Raw genomic sequence first — 21,329 nt, forward strand, 5'->3', positions numbered from 1 at the left:
ACCAGTACTGTACGCAATACTGCAGATGTGGTCTCACCAATGCCCTGTACAACTGGAGCATAACCTCCCTACTTTTGTAATCAATTCCCCTCACAATAAATTATAACATTCAATTAACTTTCCTAATTACTTGCTGTACTTGCATACTGTCCTTCTGTGATTCATGCACTAGGACACTCAGATCCCTGTGAATCTCAGAGCTCTGCAATCTCTCACCTGTTAGATAATAAGCTTCTTTTATATTCTTCCTGCCAAAATGGACGATTTCACATTTGCCCACATTCTACTCCATTCACCAGATCTTCGCCCACTCACTTAACCTATCTATGTCCCTTTGTAGCCTCTTTATGTCCTCTTCACAATTTACTTTCTTACCTGTGTTTTTCAGAATAGTTAGCAACTATTCGTTCAGTTCCTTCATCCAAATAATTTTATAAAAGTTGTAAAAAGTTGAGGCCCTAGTACTGATCCCTGTGGCACACCACTTGTAACATCCTACTATCCAGAAAAAGACCCATTCATGCTAACTCTGTGCTTCCTGTTAGCTAGCCAGCCAATCATGCCAATATGTTACCCCCTATACTATGAGCTTTTATTTTCCATAATAACCTTTAATGTGGCACTTTATCAAATGCCTTCTGAAAATAAGTACAGTACACCCACCGGTTCCCCTTTATCCATAGCACATGTGACTCCTTCAAAGAACTCCAATAAATTGGTTAAACATGATTTCCCTTTCACAGAACCATATTGACTCTGCCTGATTGCTTTGAATTTTTCTAAGTGCCGTACCATAACTTATTTAATAATAGCTTCTCACATGTCCCTATGACAGATGTTAGGCTAATTAGCTTTCTGTCTTGCTTTCTGTCTCCTTCCCTTTTTGAATAATAGAGTTACATTTGCTATTTTCCAATATAATGGCACCTTCCCTAAATCTAGGATTGGAAAATTAAAACCAATGCATCAACTATCTCACAAATCATTTCTTTCAAGACCTTAGGGTAAAGTCTATCCGGACCTGGGGATTTGTCAGCCCGCAGCCCCAACAATTTTCTCAATACCACTTCCCTGGTGATTGAAATTTTCCCAAGTGCCCCCCTCCATTCCATTTCCTGATTTATAGCTATTTCCGGGATGTTACTTATGTCCTCTATAGTGCAGACTGAAGCAAAATAGCTGTTTAATTCATCCGCCATCTCTCTACTTTCCATTGTCAATTCACCAGACGCACTTTCTATCAGACCAATGTTCACTTTGTTATCTCTTTTCTTATTTAAACATCTATAGAAACTCTTATTATCCGTCTTTGTATTACTAGCTAGCTTTCTCTCATACTCTAATTTTTCTCTCCTTATTAATATTTTTGTCATTCTTTGCTATTCTTTATATTCTTCCCAACTTGCCACCCGTCTTTGCGTAATTATATATCTTTTCTTTAAGTTTGATACTGTCAACCACGGATGGTAGATTCTCCTTAGAATTTTTCTTTCTCATTGGAATGTATCTATTCTGTGCATTCTGAAATATCCCTTTAAATGTCTGCCACTGAACTTCTATTGACCTATCCCTTAACTTCATTTGCCATTTCACTTTAGCTAGCTGTGCTTTTATGTCCTCATAATTGCCCTTATTTAAGTTTAAAATACTAGTCATGGGCGCACTCATTTCTCCCTCAAAATGAATGTAAAATTGAATCATGTTATGATCGCTGCTACCTAAGGGTGCCTTCACTTTGATGTTATCAATTAATCCTATCTCATTGCACAATACCAGGTCTAGTATAGCTTGTCCGCTGGTTGGCTCCAGAAGGTGCTGTTCTAAGAAACTTTCCCAAAAACGTTCTATGATCTCCTCATCTACGCTACCTTTGCCCATCTGATTATTCCAGCCTATACGTAGATTAAAATCCTCCATGATTAATGCTATACCTTTCTGACAAGCTCCCATTATTTCTTCTTTTATACTCTGTCCACCCGTGCAGTTACAATTAGGGGGCCTGAACAACACTCCCACAAGTAACTTATTGCCTTTATCATTTCTCATCTTAACCCAAATCACTTCTAAATCCTGGTTTCTTAAACTTTGGTCAACCCTCTCTAATGTGCTAATACCATCATTAATTAACAGAGCAACCCCTCCACCTTTTCCTAACTTCCTGTCCTTTCTAAATGTCACGTACCCTTCAATATTCAGGTCCCAATCTATGTCATCCTGTAGCCATGTAATGCCCATCCGATTGTATTTATTTATTTCTATTTGCACTATCAGTTCATCTGTTTTGTTTCAAATGCTACGTGCATTTATAAACAGTCTTTAGTTTTGTCCTTTTATTATTCTGTAGTGTCGAACCTTAACTGCTGATTTACTCTTACAATTGTGCTCTCTATCCCTTCCTATCACAGTCTATTTATCATTTCCCATATTAGTACCTTTCTCTCTTGCCTTGTCTCTACTTTTGGATTACAACATCTTCCCAAATTTGGTCCCCTGCCCCCACTATTTAGTTTAAAACCCTCTCTTCTTCCCTAGTTATGCAGCTTGCGAGGACACCAGCCCCAGCATGGTTCAGGTATAGACCATCCCAATGATACAGCCACCACTTTCCCCAATACTGGTGCCCCACAAACCAGAACCAATTTCTCCCACACCAGTCTTTGAGCCGTATTCATTTTTCTGATCTTCTTTGTCCTATCACATTTGCATGTGGCTCAGGTAATAATGCAGAAATTTTTATCTTTGAGGTTCTGCTTCTTTATTTGGTGCCTAGCTCTTCATGCCGACTATGCAGAGCCCCTTTCCTCATCCTGCCTGTGTCATTGGTACCTACTTGGACCACGACTACTGTATCCTCCCCTTCCCGCTGCAAGTTCCTCTCCAGCCCTGAACAAATGTCCCAAACTCTGACACTGGGCAGTCAACGTAACCGGCTGGCCTCTCACTCCTTGCTACAGAGAACAGTGTCAATCCCCCTCACTGTATTATTCCCAACTACCACTACATTCCTTTGTTTGTGCTCCCCCCATTTGAATGGCTTCCTGTACCACAGTGCCATGGTCAGTCAGATTATCCACCCTGCAGCCCCCACTCTGATCTAAACAAGCTGAAAGAACCTCAAACCTGTTGAACAATTGCAGAGGCTGGGATTCATGCACTCCTGCCCTCTGGATCCCCTTACCTGCCTCAGCTACAGTCACACCCTCCTGTCTCTGACCACGTTCAAAATCAGAAGATCCTATTGTGGGTGTGCCTGCCTCGTGGCACAAAGCATCCAGTAACTTTCCTCTTCCCTGATGTGTCGCAGTGTTCACAGCTTAGCCTCCAGTTCAATGACTCTGAGCCGAAGCTCCTCAACCCGCAAACACTTAATGCAGCCAATGGTACTGAAATGGACCACGACCTCTGGCTGTTCACCTTCAGAATGTCCTTCAGCTGCTCCGTGACATCCTTGACCATGGTACCAGAGAGGCAAAATACCATTCTGGTGTCACAGCTATGGCCTCAGAAATGTCTATCTGTTCCCCTTACGATAGAATCTCATTTCACTATTGCTCTCCCACTCTTTTTTTCCCCCTGCTCTGTGCAGCTGAGCCACTCGTGGTGCCAGGGACTTGTCTCTTGCTGAATTCTCCTGAGAAATCATCTCCCCTAGCAGTATCCAAAATGGAAAATCTGTTGGAGAGGAAGATGGAAAGAGTTAGAAAATGCAAAGGAGCACCAACAGCCCCTCCTCACCGAAGTCCCTCAGCTCACCAAACTCCCACACTCTGTTAAGGTTGGATACTCACTGCTGGACTCACTGACAATATCTGAATTTGAATGTTCTAAACAAAGGGACTAGCTATCTAGGGACTAGCAGGGATTAAGGACATTCAGAATGGTTTTGTTAACGGAAGGTCATGTCTGACCAATTTGATTGAAAATTTTTTGAAGAGGTGACCAGGTGGTTGGATGAGCACAATACATTTGACGTAGTCTACTTGGACTTCAGCAAGGCTTTTGATAAGGTCCCGCATGGGAAACTGATAACGGAGGTAAGAGCCCATGGGATCCAGGGCAATTTGGCAAATTGGACCCAGAATTGGCTGAGTGGCAGGAAGCAGAGGGTGATGGTCGAAGGGTGTTTTTGTGACTGGATGCCTGTGTCCAGTGCGGTTCCACAGGGATCACTGTTGGATCCCTTGCTGTTTGTGCTATATATCAATGATTGAATGTTGGAAGGTTGATTAGTAAATTCGTGAATGACGCGAAAATTGGTGGGGTGGTAAATAGTGAGGAGGATAGCCTTAGATTTCAGGAGGATATAGATGGGCTGGTCAGATGGGCTGATCAGTGGCAAATGGAATTTAATCTGGATAAGTGTCAGCTGACAAAATATGGGCAGGACAAACAAGGTACAGGATGAATGGTAGGACCCTGGGAAGTACCGAGGATCAGAGGGACCTTGGTGTGCATGTCCACCAGTCCCTTAGGGACAGGTGGATAAGGTGATTAAGAAGGCATATGAGATACTTGCCTTTATTAGCCAAGGCATAGAATATAAGAGCAGGGAGCTTATGCTGGAACTGTATAAAACGCTGGTTAGGCCACAGATAGAGTATTTTGTGCAGTTCTGGAAGGATGTGATTGCACTAGAGAGAGTGCAGAGGAGATTTACCAAGATGTTGCCTGGGCTGGAGAGTTTTAGTTATGAGGAGAGATTGGATAGACTGGGGTTATTTTCCCTGGAGCAGAGGAGATTGAGGGGGGACATGATTGAGGTGTATAAAATTATGAGGGGCATTGATAGGGTAGACAGGAAGGAACTTTTCCCCTTGATGGAGGGATCAATAACCAGGGGGCAAAGACTTAAGGTAAGGGGCAGGAGGCTTAGAGGGGATGTGAGGAATTTTTTCACCCAAAGAGTGGTGGAAATCTAGAGCTCACTGCCTGAAAGGGTGGTAGAGGCAGAAGCCCTCATAACATTTAAGAAGTATTTAGATGTGCACTTGTGATGCCATGGCATACAAGGCTACGGGCCTAGTGCTGGAAAATGGGATTAGAATATTTAGGTACTTGTTTGACCAGTGCAGACTGGATGGGCTGAAGGGTCTTTTTCTGTGCTGTAAACCTCTATGACTCTATGACCCAATGACTGTCACAATATATTTACAGTGCAGAAGGAGGCCATTTGGCCCATCAAGTCTGCACTGGCTCCCTGAAAGAGTATTCCACCTAGTCCCATTCCTCTGCCTTATCCCCGTAACTTTGCACATTCTCTCTTTTCGGGTAGCAATCCAATTCTCTTTTGAATACCTTGATTGAACCTGCCTCCACCATCCTTTCAAGGAAGTTTGCTCCAGACTCCAACCACCCTCTGGGTGAAAAAAATTTTCCTTACATCGCACTTACTCCTTTTGCCAATTATTTTGAATCTATGCCCTCCAGCTGTGTGTCTTGAGTCTCTGAATCTCCAGATCCCCTCTTCACCTGCTCTTCTAGGTGGTGGCTAGAATCTCCGACTCCTTTCATTCCTCTAGATGGTGGTTACTGTCTCCGGATCCTCTTGCTCTTCTCGGTGATGGTAACTGTCTCCAGACCCTCTTACTCTTCTAGGTGGTGGTTACTGCCTCCGCGCCCTTTCGGTCTTCTCCGTGATGGTTACTGTCTCCAGGTCCTATTTTCACCCACTCTTCCAGATGGTGGTTACTGCCTCCGGGCCCTCTCACTCATGGATACTGGGAGGATGTTTCCTCCTGTGGGGGAAACTAGAACTCGGGGACATAGTTTAAGAATAAGAAGTCTCCTTTTTAACATAGAGATGAGGACAATGTTTTTCTCTTGGAGGGTAATTAGAGTGTGGAATTCTTTTCCCCAGAAGGTAGTGGAGGCTGGGTCTTTAAATTTATTCAAGGCTGAGTTAAGGTAGATTTTTGTTAGACAATGGAACCAAGGGTTATGAGCTGCAGGCAGGAAAGTTGAACTGAGACCACAACCAGATGAGCCATGATCTTATTGAATGGTGGAGCAGGCTCGAAGGGCCGGATGGCCTAATCGTGCTCATAAGTCCTGTGTTCCTGCGAAAGGCTATAGTTCCTTTTCTGTACTTCAGTGGAATTAATCCTTTGAACATGGATGGATTCTCATTACCTTATTTTTTTTATAAATAGATCTTCAATTTTGATGCTGACTTTGTTTAAAATTCAAAGAAAACAAAGTGCTATACGCACATTTGCATATTATGCACTTTAATTAAAAGTGGAAGAAAATCAGTCCATTATTTGTAGATGTGCTTTTTTAAAAAAAAGTTATTTCGCCATTCAAAGAGTGAATGTTTTTTTTTTAATCAGGTCTGTTTCATGTTTACATGTGCACTAGCTTTTTAAAATTCATGTAGCATATTGTTTGAATACAGTGACTAACAGAAGTCACAGCTGAAAGGGTATGGCTTTGAATTCCAATAACTCCTATCATTTGGTATTTGAGCTTGTTTCTTTTTCAGGACATTCTCAAGAGTGGTAATAACTGCCATCTGCCAAAAAAACACATAGATACCTGGTACAGACAGTGGCCCCTTCTTCTTCTATACTGATTAGTAATGACTTGTCTGTTGATTCGGAATGACCCCTCAATTCCCTAGAGTCTCAATTCCTGAGGAGCTCACCTGCCATACTTTGCTGCTAAAGAATATCTAATTGAAGAACATTGGAAGCCTTCTACAGCAAACAGATGTGGTCTGTAGCCATTCATTAGGGAGTGTACTATTGGTCCAAACTCAGAGCAGAAATTAGTTCAATCAGGACATTTAGTGGCCTAGAAATTTGATGGCACCCCGCCCATTGTTCAGGCCCAAAATCAGCAGGCCATCACGCAATCTGGTAGGCTGCGTGCACACCTCACTACGAGCCTGAAACGCAGCACCTGCCAAATTTTCTTTACTGTAGGCATCCAGAATGCAAGATAGAACAATTAAAGTGATGAATTAAAGTTTTTAAATAAGGGGTCCTATACTTGCTGTAGAACATGTTTCCAATATTGGGCTGCCCCCCGTGCCTGCCTCACCACATGATCAATTTGCCAAGCAACCCATGGGACAGAATTTTACGACAGCGGGATTTTACATTCCCGCTGTCGTCAAGGGCCTTTATAATGGCCCACCGCATTTTACAACCCCGTCCCCGTTGAAACAGTGCCTTAAAATTCTGCCCATGATTCTAACAGGCAGTCAAGGGCTATTTCAACCTATTTAAAAGGGGCTCTTTCAAGATAGTTGCTAGGTTGTCAATTCTGTATGCTGGTCAATGTCTGGGCATTTTGTTTTGGCCTGTTTCAATCTGGAACCCTAATTTTGACTAGTGAGAAGATAATTTTGTTGGCTTTGCTTCTCTTTTTGGGTTGCTTTCAAAGAAGTTTGATTACAGTCGTGATTGGTTTATTAGGGCTGCATATGGAGCTGGAAAGGGAGGAGGAGGAACAGCAAGTAAGGCAGAGGAGAGCAAACGTTGCTCATAAAGATCAGAGTATTGGCAATGTGTCATGTGATGGCTGAGCTGGAAGAATGAAAATAGTGAATAAGGCATAAGGAATTAAGTTTCCTCCAATGACGTCAGTCACTATAGTCATTATTTATCCCTTGCCTATAATATGTTCTTCAAAGATGGAGTGTGTGCAGAGAGGCTGAACGACTTCCTGTGGCCGTCTTTTGAGTGGAGCTGTGCATAGTCTTCTCCTGCTGGAAAGAATGTTAGTGACAGCCCCATGCATGTGTCTGTCATGGTCAGATAACTGGAAAAACTCAGCAGGTCTGGCAGCATCGGCAGAGAAGAACAAAGTTGACGTTTCGAGTCCTCATGACCCTTCAACAGAACTAAGTAAAAACAGGAGAGGGGTGAAATATAAGCTGGTTTAAGGTGGGGGGGTGGGGGGAGAGAAGTGGTGGGGGGGGTAGCTGTAGGGACAAGCAAGCAGTGATAGGAGCAGATAATCAAAAGATGTCACAGACAGAAGAACAAAGAGGTGTTGAAGGTGGTGATATTATCTAAAAGAATGTGCTAATTAAGAATGGATGGATTCTTTTAGATAATATAATTCTTTTAGATAATATCACCACCTTCAATAGTCTCAAAATGTCTGCAGACTCAAGTCGGCAACAACAAGGGAGCAGCCTCTGCCTGCCACCTGCCTGCTGTGGTTAAAATTGGGCCTCTCATAAGCCCTGACTTGAGAGCAATTGTACAGGATGATCTGCAAATGACTAAAGAAAGTATTTTGAAACCCTTACATTTGTTCTTAATCTTTCTGACTTTCAGAATAAATGGATCAGCCGCAGTCCAATGTTACAGAGGCGAGTCTATCATGTTATGGCAGCTGTCAATAGAAAACTTTATGTCCTTGGAGGAAATGACTTGGACTACAACAATGATCGGATTCTAGTTCGTCAAATTGACTGTTATAACATAGACACTGACCAGTGGGTCCGCTGCCATTTCAACCTACTCACAGGTAGGTGTTTTTAGGTTTCTTTTGTAAGAATTTTCCATTCATAACAGGATAATTCGATGAAGCTTCTTGTCAAGTTTGCTGAAGAACATGCTGTTTGGTGTTGTTTTTAAAGTAATTTTATTTTGTCATTCATTCTCCATAGACATCAATATAGCTATTTTATTAATTGATGAAAAATCAAACAGACATTGGCCAGGATTTTACGGCCCCTCCCACCTGGCGAGATATTACATTCCCGCTGAACTGAATGGAATTTAAATAGCTTGCAGCATCCACCGGAGCGGGTGGGGATGGGGGGAGACATGCAGCAGCAGGGCTGTAAAATCCTGGCTATTGTTTCTTCACCACTATTGTGTGAGAGCTGTGTGTTTATATTGAGAGTAAGAGGTATGGCCCTAGCTCGCTTTGTTCTCGCTCATTGTTTGTCTATTTCAGCAGAAGGTCTTGTATCATTTACATACGAACATGCGAATTAGGAGCAGGAGTAGGACACTCAGCCCCTCGAGCCTGCTTTGGCATTCAATAAGATCATGGTTGACCTCAATGTAACCTCAACCCCACATTCCTGCCTACCCCCAATAACTTTTCACCCCCTTTTTAATCAAGTATCTATCTAGCTCTGCCTTAAAAATATTCAAAGACTCTGCTTCCACCACTTTTTGAGGAAGAGAGTTCCAAAGACTCTCATCCCTTTGAGAGAAAAATCTTTCCTCACCTCTGTCTTAAATGAGCGACCCCTTATTTTTAAATAGGATCCTTAGTTCTGGATTCTCTCACAAGCAGAAACATCCTCTCCACATCCACCCTGTCAAGACCCCTCTGGATCTTAAACCTTTCAGTCAAGTCACCTCCAGTGGATACAAACCTAACCTGTCCAGCCTTTCCACATAAGACAACATGCTCATTCCTGGTATTAGTCTAGTAGACCTCCTCTGAACTGCTTCTAAAGCATTTATATCTTTCCTTAAATGAGGAGATCCGTACTGTACATAATACTGCAGATGTGGTCTCACCAATGCCCTGTACAACTGGAGCATAACCTCCCTACTTTTGTAATCAATTCCCCTCACAATAAATTAAAACATTCAATTAACTTCCCTTATTACTTGCTGCACTTGCATAGTAGCCTTCTGTGATTCATGCACTAGGACATTCAGATCCCTCTGAGTCTCAGAGCTCTGCAATCTCTCACCATTTAGATAATAAGCTTTCTTTTTATTCTTCCTGCCAAAATGGACAATTTCACATTTCCCACATTATACTCCATTTGCCAGATCCTTGCCCACTCACTTAGCCTATCTATGTCCCTTTGTAGCCTCTTTATGTCCTCTTCACAATTTACTTTCTTACCTATCTTTTTCAGCAAATTTAGCAACCATTCCTTCGGTCCCTTCATCCAAGTCATTTACATAAATTGTAAAATGTTGAGGCCCCAGCACTGATCCCTGTGGCACACCACTCGTCACATCCTGCCAACCAGAAAAAGACCCATTTATGCTAACTCTCTGCTTTCTGTTAGCCAGCCAATCTATTATCCATGCCAATATGTTACCACCTACATCATGAGCTTTAATTTTCTGCAATAACCTTTAACGTGGCACTTTATCAAATGCCTTCTGGAAATCTAAGTACAGTACATCCACCCCTTTATCCACAGGACATGCGACTCCTTCCAAGAAATCAAATAAATTGGTTAAACATGATTTACCTTTTACAAAACCATGTTGACTGCCAGATTGCCTTGAATTTTTCTAAGTGCCCTGCTGTAACATCTTTAATAATAGCTTCTAATATTTTCCCTCTGACAGATGTTAGGCTAACTGGTCTATAATTTGCTGCTTTCTATCTCCCTCCCTTTTTGAATAAATGAATTATATTTGCTATTTTCCAATCTAATGGAACCTTCTTTGAATCTAGGGAATGTTGGAAAAATTAAAACTGTTGCAACAACTACCTCACTAGTCACTTCTTTAAGTCCTTAGGGTGAAGTCCATCCAGACCTGGACATTTGTCAGCCTGCAGCCCCAACAATTTGCTCAATACCACTTGCCTGGTGATTGTAATTTTCCGGAGTTCCTCTATCCCTTCCATTTCCTGATTTACAGCTATTTCTGGCATGTTACTTGTGTCCTCTATATAGAAGACCGAAGCAAAATACCTGTTTAAATTATCTGCCATCTCCCTACTTCCCATTATCAATTCCTCAGACGCACTCTCTATAGGACCAACATTCATTTTGTTAACTCTTTTCTTATTTAAATATCTTTAGAAGCTCTTGCTATCCGTCTTCATGGGAAGAATTTTCCACTTGTCGGGGGGGAAGTTCAGGAGCGGTGCATGCGGGTGCGCCTCCGATCGGCGCTGCACCGCCATTTTACATGGGCGAGCCGTCTGCCAGGAAGCGCTATGCGCTCCCTGTGTGGGAGGAATGGGGGGATTCCGTAAGTCGGGAGTGCACTCTTTCGCACAAGTCTAAGTGCTGCCTCAGGGAGATCGGCACCAAATTTAAAATTAGTACATGTAGAGAAATGACATTTCCTTGACATGTCCCCTCATGACACTGTCATATGAGTTGGGACATGTCCATCACTTTTAAGTAAACTTTTATTAATATTTTAAAAACCTACATGAAACCTCATCCCGCCTGTGGATGAAGTTTCATGCTTTTTCTGAAGCCCACCAGGACTACTGGCCTTCCCTGCAACCTTAAGGTTGGGCAGACAGGTCCAGTAACTAGTCTAATTACTTTTTAAATGGGCTCAATTGGCCGGTGACAGGTCAGAAGGAGCATAGCTGATTCGGCTGCGGCCCTGCCGAGCTGAAAATGGAAATGATGCGGGATGAAGTCGGGAGTTCCGCCCGATGTCATCCTGCATCATTTTACATGTCGGCAAGCGGCACCCCCCCCAACCCTCGCTCGCCAACCTCAATATCCTGCCCTATGTTTCTAGCTGGATTTCTCTCATATGTGAATTTTTCCCTTCTTATTAATCTTTTACTATTAATCTTTTTGTCATCCTTTGCTGTTCTTTATATTTTTTCTAATCTTCTGACCTGTCACCCGTCTTTGCATAATTATGTGCTTTTTCTTTAAGTTTGATATTGTCTTTAACTTCTTCAGAGCAGCTCTGAAAAAGTCATATGCACTTGAAACATTAACTCTGTTTCTCTCTCCACAGATGCTGCCAAACTTGAGTTTTTCCAGCATTTTCTGTTTTTATTATATTAGATTATTTTATTATATTATATTTGCCTGTGTCCCTTATTTTCGCTGCTATTTCAGATCCGAGCCCATCACATCTATATCCACTTTTCTCTTTTTTTTGTCCTCTTTTGTCTGTGTAGGGAAAGCATTTTAAAGCGAGTTATAGTTTGACTAAAGCTGCTTCCATAAACTAAGGGGATACCCTGTGCGATCTGCAGGTAGTCTTATCTCTCTCTGCGTAATGTTCATTTGCACTTGTGATCCCACAGTTACGAAGATCCCTGCAGTGATTTGGGCCAAATATTCAGCTCACTTGTAGAATCAAGATTTAGAGATGGGGCAAGGTCAATGTTGCAGTCAGCAAATAGTGAAAGAAGTCATGAGGTCAGCAGCATTTTTAAAATTCACCCTGACTCTACCAAGAAACATTTGGATTGCAATGTGGGAAAATGTGAGGTTGTTCACTTTGGCAGGAAGAATAGGAAAGTAGAATATTATTTAACGGGAGAGAGACTGCAGAATGCTGTGGTACTAAGGGATCTGTGTGTCCTTATATGTGAACCACAGAGTTAGTATGCAGGTATAGCAAATAATCAGCAAGGCAAATGGAACATTGGCTTTTATTGCAAGGAGGAGGAGTATATAAGTTGAGAAGTCTTGCTACAACTGTACAGAGCATTGTTGAGACAGGTTTATTCTCCTTATTTGAGAAGTGATATACTTGTATTGGAAGCTGTTGAGAGAAGGTTCACTAGGCTGACTCCTGCATTGAAGAAGTTGTCTTATGAGGAAAGGTTGAGCAAGTTGGGTCTATACTCATTGGAATTTAGAAGGAGAGGTGGTTTTATTGAAACATATAAGATCCTGAGGGAACTTGACAGGGTGGCTGGTGAGGGACTGTTTCGCCTCGTGGGGTAATTTAGAACTGGGGAGCATCGTTTCAAAATAAGGGGTCTCTCAATTAAGAGGGAGATGAAAGGAATTTCTTCTCTCAGAGGTTCATTAATCTTTGGAATTTTTTCCACAGACAGCAATGGGCAGGCTTGGTAATTGAATATATTGAAGACTGTGTTAGACAGATTTTTTGATCAACAAATGAAGCAAGGGTGATTGGGTACAGGCAGGAAAGTGGATTTAAGACTGCTTCTGTTCAAAGACTGCTTTCTCATTGTAGGTCTTTAAGGAATTGATTGTAAGATGGCAGCTTACAGAGCTTCCTTCACAGCAGAGGACACATAACTACAGCAAGCCAGATAGGACATGTAATACTGTTGCATTTCAAAAACCAAGCACCCCCCTTTTCATAATGAACAAAATATCCAAACATCCCCTTTTTCCTAATGAACAGAAGACACATTTGTGTGCACAATCATGTGTAACTGTGAGTTACCCAAGTTACCCACTGTACACCTACTGTTCTCATGCATTAACAACTGTTTGTTCTATTAGTCAGTCTCTGCACTTGCATAGTCTTTAAATCGTGCAGGAGTCTTAATGGTACACGTGCGAGTTGTCATTGGCTGTTCGTCTGGATGATGTTACTTGTCCGGAGTGTTTCGATCCTGTGGCACTTGTTGTTGTGGTACCTGATATTGTTCCATTTCCATTATTGGGGACCAATGGACCTCTGGGAGTGATGGTCATTCTGTATAGCTGGTGAGATCCCACCTTCTTGAATGGCCGACTGCGGTGAAGCAACAGCTTTGCTAATTGTTCATATATGCCTGTGGTTGCGCCAGTATATTTGGTCATTCACTTCCACTGCATACAATTGAGGTGACAATTTCTCTATGCATGTCCCAGTTTTCCATGTGGGCTGACTCCTGTTGAGAGGGTGGAAGGTTTGTACCCTGATGGGCTCTCCAGTGTTCATCTCTGCCAATGTTTTGGCGGTCTTGTCAAAACGAAACTTGGCTTTCTGTCATTTCAGCTTGATTTTTTTCACTCATGAATACTATTACGTCTGGTTTCAGTGGCTTTTTTTGCTATTGGAAGGAGTAGTTTAGGTGCAGTGTGACATCAGTGTTTGGACTGGGCTACTTTCCATGCCTTCAGTCGGTGTGTTTCTCCACTCAAGGATTATCTTGTAAACATCCGTGCTAGATTTGCTCAATTTCTTGATGATTCCTTTGGCAATTTTCACTGCCGCCTGAACCTATCCATTTGCCTGAGTATAGTGCAGAGATGATGCATAGTTTTGAATTTCTCAATCCTTTGTGAATCGGCTGAATTCTTCACTTATGAGCTGAGAGCCATTATCAATCATTGCAATGTCTGGAATACCATACCGACTGAAGTGTGCTTTCAGGCATTCTACTATTTTTCCTGTTGCTGTTGAATTCAGCTGGTCTAACTCCCAGTAGTCAGAATAGTAGTCCACAGTGACAAAATAATCAGTTCCTGCTATAGTGAAGAGCTACTCACAGCTTCATCCATGGTCTCTCTAGAATGTCATGCATCATCTGCAACTCTCTAGCTTGTTTAGCTTGATACTCATTGCAAGCAATGCACTGGCCTATGTAGTCTTTAATTTCAATGCTCATGTTTGGCCAGTAGAGCACTTTCTTGCCTTTCTCAAACTCGATTCAATTCCTTGATGGCTTGCATGAATGCTTTTCAGCATCTCTCCTCTCATCTCCTTAGGGATGAAGACTCTGTTTCTTTTGTACAAGATGCCATCTTGGGATGTCAATTCATCTCGGTAAGCCCAATATGCTTTTGTGACCGCAAGTGTGTCCTTGATGGTCTCAGGCCACCCTTTCTTTATTGTTACTTGTAGCCTTGAAGAGTTGCATTGTGTTGGGTAATTCACTTGATTTGAGCAAGGCACTTGTCTGTCAGCTTCAATGCCTCTGCAGGGTTGATGACTTCCAGATCATGTCACGCTGCTTCACTTTGAATCTCTGTCAGCACATTTAGGGTTACCAGCTCAAGCTTTAGACTTGTTCCAGCTGAGATGAGTGGCTGTCGCATCCCATCTATGATCTGGAACTCCAGATCTTCCTTATTGCCATTGAATTGGGCTCTTAGAATAATTTGTCCTCTCAGTGTGAGTATCATGCCATCATATAGCTTCAACCTTACTTTTGAGGTGATTTTCGGATCACCATGTTCCGACACATCTTGTTGGTTTGATACTTTCCTTCTGTGGTCATCATTGTAACAGTCATAAACTATCATCTACAGACTTGACGGAACCAATTTGTCGTAGTGTGTATAGTGCTTCATCAGACTCTTCTACCGATATCTCAACAGTGGTCATCTGTGTAGGTTTGTTTTGTTCCTTTCTAGCTTTTGTTCCTTTTTGTGTGCCTTTCTGAGCTGTGTCTTCTCTGCAGCATTTACAGGATTTCAAAACTCTATTTTATCTCCACTTCTTGACACCATGTCTCCTGTTAACTGTAGTCTTTATTGAGCTGATTGTAAGATGGCAGCTTACAGAGCTGCCCTCATGGCAGGGGTCACATGATTACAGCAAGCCAGATAGGACATGTCGTACTGTTGTATTTCAGAACCCAAACAAAGGCCATAATCAGATCAGCCATGATCGTATTGAATGGTGGAACAGGCTCAATAGGCCAATAACCTACTACTCCTATTTCTTTTGATTTTATGACTGTAAATCACTTCAGTTATCATCACTAATGTAAATAAACCATTCCTTTAATTAACTTGTTATTGCATTGTTAACCATTGAAGTCGCACACACAAAGTTTCCTTGTGTTCAAACTGTTCACTTTCAAAAGTTGTCAGAAATTTGAGGATGGGTATGTCTGCAATGAGTATTAATGCAAAATTGTGAAAGGAGCTATGAATGGATCGTCATGCCACTGTGTGGTTCACTGTGCCATTCTGAATCAGCCTATGTGGTTGTTGTAAGTAAAAGAGCATTAACACAGCAAAGTGGACATTGTGAATGATTTTGTAGTGGAAAGGAGCTATGAAAATCAAATTCTCACTGTTATGGTGAGATTCACAGCAGTGCTGCATAGAGGGACCCAATAAATTTTGGCGTGACAAGTAATGATGTGGGTCACTCATTGCCTGGAAATTGTAATGATGTGTGTTGCAGATGTGCTATTACTGTGATATAAGTTGTCAGTTAATTCCTACCCATTATGTTCACCGAGCAAATGATCTGTGTAATTCCAGGCAATTATTTGTTTTAGTTAATTATAAAACCTTTGTTAAACTTATTTCTAAGTAATATGGTTAATAAAAGGGTCAAGGGATGTCAGTCATTGTGTTGCCAATTAATGAATTGAGTACCAGCAGTTATTTTTCACAAGTTAACTTGAAGTCACTTTAACGAGGCAATCAGTTATATGCAGGCACTTTGAGGGTATTTCATTACAAGCACCAAACATATCAAAACCTGTACACATCATTGGCTTAGGCTATTTTAAATATTGTATAAAATATTTAACATTATAGCTTTTGTTGGTAAAGCTGAGTTATTTAAAAATCCCAGAGGAAAACTTTAAACAACTGTCATAACCTATATTTTTTAAGCGGTATGTTTGAGATGCAACTCTGAATTCAGGAATAAGGCTATCAGTTCTCAAGACGTTTTTTATATTAAACTAAATTAAACATTTTAAGTTACAACACATTAAACACTTACAAATGGCTACAAATTACTACTATCATAACTTTCAACAAATTCCTAGACTAATCTCCATTAAGGCAACAGTAACCCATTGATTTTCAAGCAGGCACCAGGCAAAGCATTTTCACCTTACGAATTCAAAATGAGGTTCCTTTCACTTTGGTTCCCTGCAGACACAGTGTAGGCTTACAGGCTTTGATCTTACATTGCCTCTGCTCTGCACACACAAAACTGCTATCCTTATACCTAGCACATCTCATTGAATGTAAATTCTCATTGTATCACCAGCCCCTTTGAACTCCAACTCTTCTAACAATAAAAACCCTCTGCTAGCTAGGTGCCAGAATTCACTCCCCTTCTTGAATGCTCTATTCAACAAAATGCAAATGCACTCTACCTCTCTTACATCTCAAAACTAGTATACATCAAAGCACCCAGACTATCTGTCTTTAATCTAATTAAGACACACCCACAGACTAAACCTCTATTTTTAAAAGAAAATAATTTCCAATAATATATACATTAATAGCTTCAAGAGAATAATCAGTGCATTGGAGAGGTTTCAGCACACATCTCCAAGGATAATTACAGGACCTAAAAGTTTAAAGCAATGATATTCTGACTTGTGGCTGTTTAACAGTCCTTTTGTTGACATTCTGATGGTAGAGTGTCATTGCTATTGTGAAAGCATCTATTCGCATATTTCATTAAAAACTTCAGCTGACAAAAAGTATATATGGATCCTTTGCCATCATTTGCAGTTAGAAATATAAATTGCTCAATTTACCAAAGCAAGCTGGTCAATCCTGAAAGACATAGCTGTGAGACTAGATCTGTGATAAAGGTTAAGAGAACCAACTTGAGGGAAAAATCTACCAGTCACAGATATATCTGTCCATTAATTGCTTTGGTCGAAGTGACCACTGTACAAAAGCTCTACCATCAATAGTTCTCCAAAATCTACATCCTGATGGTCACCATTGAGCCAGTGAATTCAACACCATGGCTGCAAGAGCAAGACAGAGGGTTCTCTGCAGAAAATAGGTAATCTCCTGACCTGAAAAACAGCTTCACAGCAGGACTCAGGTCAACAGTATGATGGATGATTCACTACTGATCTGGAGCCACAATGATGTGTTAGAAGCTAGAGATCATCCAATATAATGCAGTCCTTTTGAATGACATCGCTGTCACTGAACTCCATATCCATGCTCTCCACTACTGGTGAGTTATTGCACCTGAATGTACTTTCTACAGGATGCATTGCAGCAACTCACCAACCTTTGTTCAATAGCACCTCCCAGCATAACAGTTACACATCCCTCTAATATGAAAAAAGACACGAGAAGCAAGATCATGGTAACACCATGGCCTAAATCTTCCATTCAAGGTTTGAACCCCTATTTCCGAACTTGAACAGGCAAAAACTACACACTTACCTTTGTCTGATATATTCTGAACTTCATTCAAGAGAACTTTTTTGGCCAGCACGTAACAATCCCAATGAGAGGGGGCTCCATTCTAGATTTAGCCTTAGAAAATCAAGCTGGGTAAGCTGGATGAAGTAGCAGTGGGTGACCACTTTAGAGAAAGTGACCATGATATTGTTAGATTTAGCATCATAATGGAAAAGGACAAAGATAGAACAGGAGTAAAAGTTCTAAATTGTGGGAAGTCAAATTTTACAAAGCTGGGAGGTGAACTAGCAAGAGTTAGGGAAAGATCATGTCTTACTAACTAGCTATTAGAAAGAAAAACTGTGTCAAATCAATGGGAGGCATTCAAAGGCAAGATTCTATGGGCATAGTGTAGACATGCCCTCACAAAGAAAAAGGGTGGTACTGCCAAATCTAGAGCCCCCTGGTTTTCCAGAAGCATACAGGCCAAGATAAAGCAGAAAAAGAAAGCCTATGACAATCACAAAAGACTTAATACTGTAGAAAGCCTAGAGGAGTATAAAAAGTACAGAGGTGAAGTAAAACTGGAAATTAGGAAAGCAACGAGAGGGTACGAAAAAATATCGGCAGATAAAATCAAAGAAAATCGTGCGATATTTTACCAGTACATTAAGAGCAGGAGAATAACTAAGGAAAAGGTAGAGCCTATCAGAGATGTACATGGTAACTTGTGGGTGGATGCAGAAGATGTGGACAGGGTTCTCAATGAGTACTTTGTCTCTGTCTTCACTAAGAAGAGGGATGATGCAGACATTCTAGTTAAAGAGGAGGAGTGTGAAATATTAGATACAGTAAGCTCAGTGAGAGAGGAACTACTGAAAGGACTGACATCCTTCAAGGTGGATAAATCACCAGGGCCAGATGGATTGTATCCTAGGCTGTTGAAGGAGGCCAGGGAGGAAGTAGCAGATGCTCTGACGATCACTTTCCAATTCTCACTAAAAACAGGTGAGGTCCCAGAGGATTGGAGATCTGCAAATGTTGTACCATTATTTAAAAAGGGGTGAGGGATAGGCCAGAAAATTATAGGCCCATCAGTCTGACTTTGGGGGTGGGTAAATTATTGGAAACAATTCTGAGAGACAGATAAACTGTCACTTAGAAAGGCACAGATTGATCAGGGATAGTCAGCATGGTTTTGTTAGGGAAAGATCATGTCTTACTAACTTAATAGAATTTTTTGAGGAAGTAACGAGGAGGATTGATGAGAGTAATGCAGTGGATCTGTCTGCATGGATTTCAGTAAGGCATTTGACAAGGTCCCACGTGGCAGACGGTCAAGAAGGTGAGATCTCATGGGACACAGGAGAAGGTGGCAAGTTGGATCCAACTAGTGGAGTGCCATAGGGGTCAGTGCTGGGGCCACAAATAGTTACGATATATGTTAATGACTTAGATGAGTGAAGTGAATGTACTATCGCCAAACTTGCAGATGACACAAAAATAGATGGGAAGGCAAGTGCTGAGTATGACACATGGAGTCTACAGAGGGATATATACAGGTTAAGTAAGTGGGCAAGAACTTGGCAGATGGAATATTATGTGGGAAAATGTGAGGTTATGCACATTGGCAGGAAGAATGGAGGAGCTGAATATTATTTAAATGGAGAAAGACTGCAGAAAGCTGCAGCACAAAGAGGGATTTGGGAGTCCTTGTGCATGAATCCCAAAAAGCTAGTATACAAGTTCAACAGGTAATAGGGAAGACAAATGGAATATTGGCCTTTATTTTAAAGGGAATGGAGTAAAAAATTAGGGAAGTCTTGCTAAAACTATGCAAGGCACTAGTTAGACCACACCTAGAATACTGTGAACATCTTTGGTCCCCTTATCTAAGGAAAGATATACTGGCATTGGCAGCAATCCAGAGAAGGTTCACTAGTTTGATCCCAGATATGGAGGGATTTTCTTCTGAGGACAGGTTGAGTAGGTTGGGCCTGTACTTATTGGAATTTAGAAGAAAGAGAGGCAACCTTATTGAAACATATAAGATTCGTAGGGGGCTTGACAGAATAGATGCTAAGAGGTTGTTTCCCCCTGTGGGAGAGTCTAGGACCAGAGGGCATAATCTCAGAGTAAGGGTCACTCATTTAAAACAGAGATGAGGAGGAATGTCTTCTCTCAGACGGTAGTCAATCTGTGGAATTCTTTATCACAGAGGGCTGTGGAGGCTGGGTCATTAAATATATTCAAGGCGGAGATAAACAGATTTTTAATCTTTAAGGGAATAAGGGTTATGGGGAAAGGGCAGGAAAGTGGAGATGAGGATTATCAGATCAGCCATGATCTCATTGAATGGTGCAGCAGACTCGATGGGCTGAATGGCCTACTTCTGCTCCTACATTACTTAAAATTGGACCAGTGACAGGAATCAAAGGGTAATGGTCGATGGAGTTTTTGCAAATGGAAAACCGTTTCCAGTGCTGTTCTACCAGGCCCACTGTTAGGCCCTTGCTGTTTTTTGTATATATTAATGATTTTGACTTAAATGTGCAAGGCGTGATTGGGCAATTTGCAGATGACACAAAAAGTGGCTGTGTAGTTGATAGTGAAGAAGATAGCAGTTGACTCCAGAATGATATAAATGGTTTGGTTGAGTGAGCGGAGAAGTGGCAGATGGAATTCAATCTGGAAAAGTGTGAGGTAATGCATTTGGGAAGGGCAAGCAAAGCAAGGAAATACTCAATTAACGAGAAGTTATTGAGAGGGGTTGAGGAAGTGAGAGACCTTGGAGTGCATGTCCACAGGTTCTTCAAGGTGGCAGGACAGGTGGACACGGTGGTCAAGAAAGCATTTAGAATGCTTTCCTTTACTGGGCTAGATATTGAATACAAAAGCAGGAATGTAATGATGGAACTGTACAAATGCTGGTTAGGCCACAGCTAAGATTTTGGGTACAGTTCTGGTCACCACATTACAGGAAGGACACAGTTGCTCTGGAGAGAGCGCAGAGGAGGTTTACAAGAATGTTGCCAGGGCTTGAAAATTGCAGCTATCAGGAGAGATTGGATAAGCTAAGGTTGTTTTCCTTAGAACAGAAGAGGCTAAGGGGTGACCTAATTGAGGTGTACAAAATTATGAGGGGCCTAGATAGGATAGATAGGAAAGACCGGTTTCCCCTAGTTGAGGGGTCAATTACCAGGGGGCATAGATTGAAGATGATTGGCAGAAGGATTAGAGAGGACATGAGGAAAAACTTTTACATACAGAGGTGGGCATCTGGAATTCACTGCCTAAGTGGGTAGTTGAGGCTGAAACGCTCAAATCATTTAAAAGATATCTGGATCTGCATCTGAAGTGCTGTAACCTGCAAGTCTATGGACCAGATGCTGGAAAGTGGGATTAAAATGAGCAACTAGTTTCTATTTTCTCTTTTTGGCCAGCACAGACACGATGGGCTGAATGGCCTCTTTCTGCATCGTAACTTTTCTAAGGTTCTTCCAATGGAGGATCCTGCAGAACTAACTCAATGCAGGAATCTGTGGCGGGAGCAGTGAAGGCAATCAGCGCAGAAACCAAGCCCCTGTTTAAGGCACCAGCTGCTGTATTCTGTACGTAAATAGTTTACATGTCCCAA

General features: G+C 41.6%; 1 protein-coding gene across 7 annotated transcripts in view; it reads left to right on the forward strand.

Moving 5' to 3' along the window:
• The window catches only part of klhl32 (kelch-like family member 32), a 263,410-nt gene that overhangs the window by 234,713 nt on the left and 7,368 nt on the right, over window positions 1–21,329 (forward strand). For 5 of the 7 annotated variants that reach the window (XM_041188385.1, XM_041188389.1, XM_041188387.1 and 2 more), the window contains one exon: window positions 8,289–8,481. The exons of the other annotated variants lie outside the window; for them this stretch is intronic. In XM_041188385.1, coding sequence (XP_041044319.1) covers window positions 8,289–8,481 — 193 coding nt within the window. The remainder of the gene's footprint in view (window positions 1–8,288; window positions 8,482–21,329) is intronic. 7 annotated transcript variants of the gene reach the window in all.

The sequence above is a fragment of the Carcharodon carcharias genome, chromosome 5 (genome assembly GCF_017639515.1).
Source record: "Carcharodon carcharias isolate sCarCar2 chromosome 5, sCarCar2.pri, whole genome shotgun sequence".
Taxonomy (NCBI): domain Eukaryota; kingdom Metazoa; phylum Chordata; class Chondrichthyes; order Lamniformes; family Lamnidae; genus Carcharodon; species Carcharodon carcharias.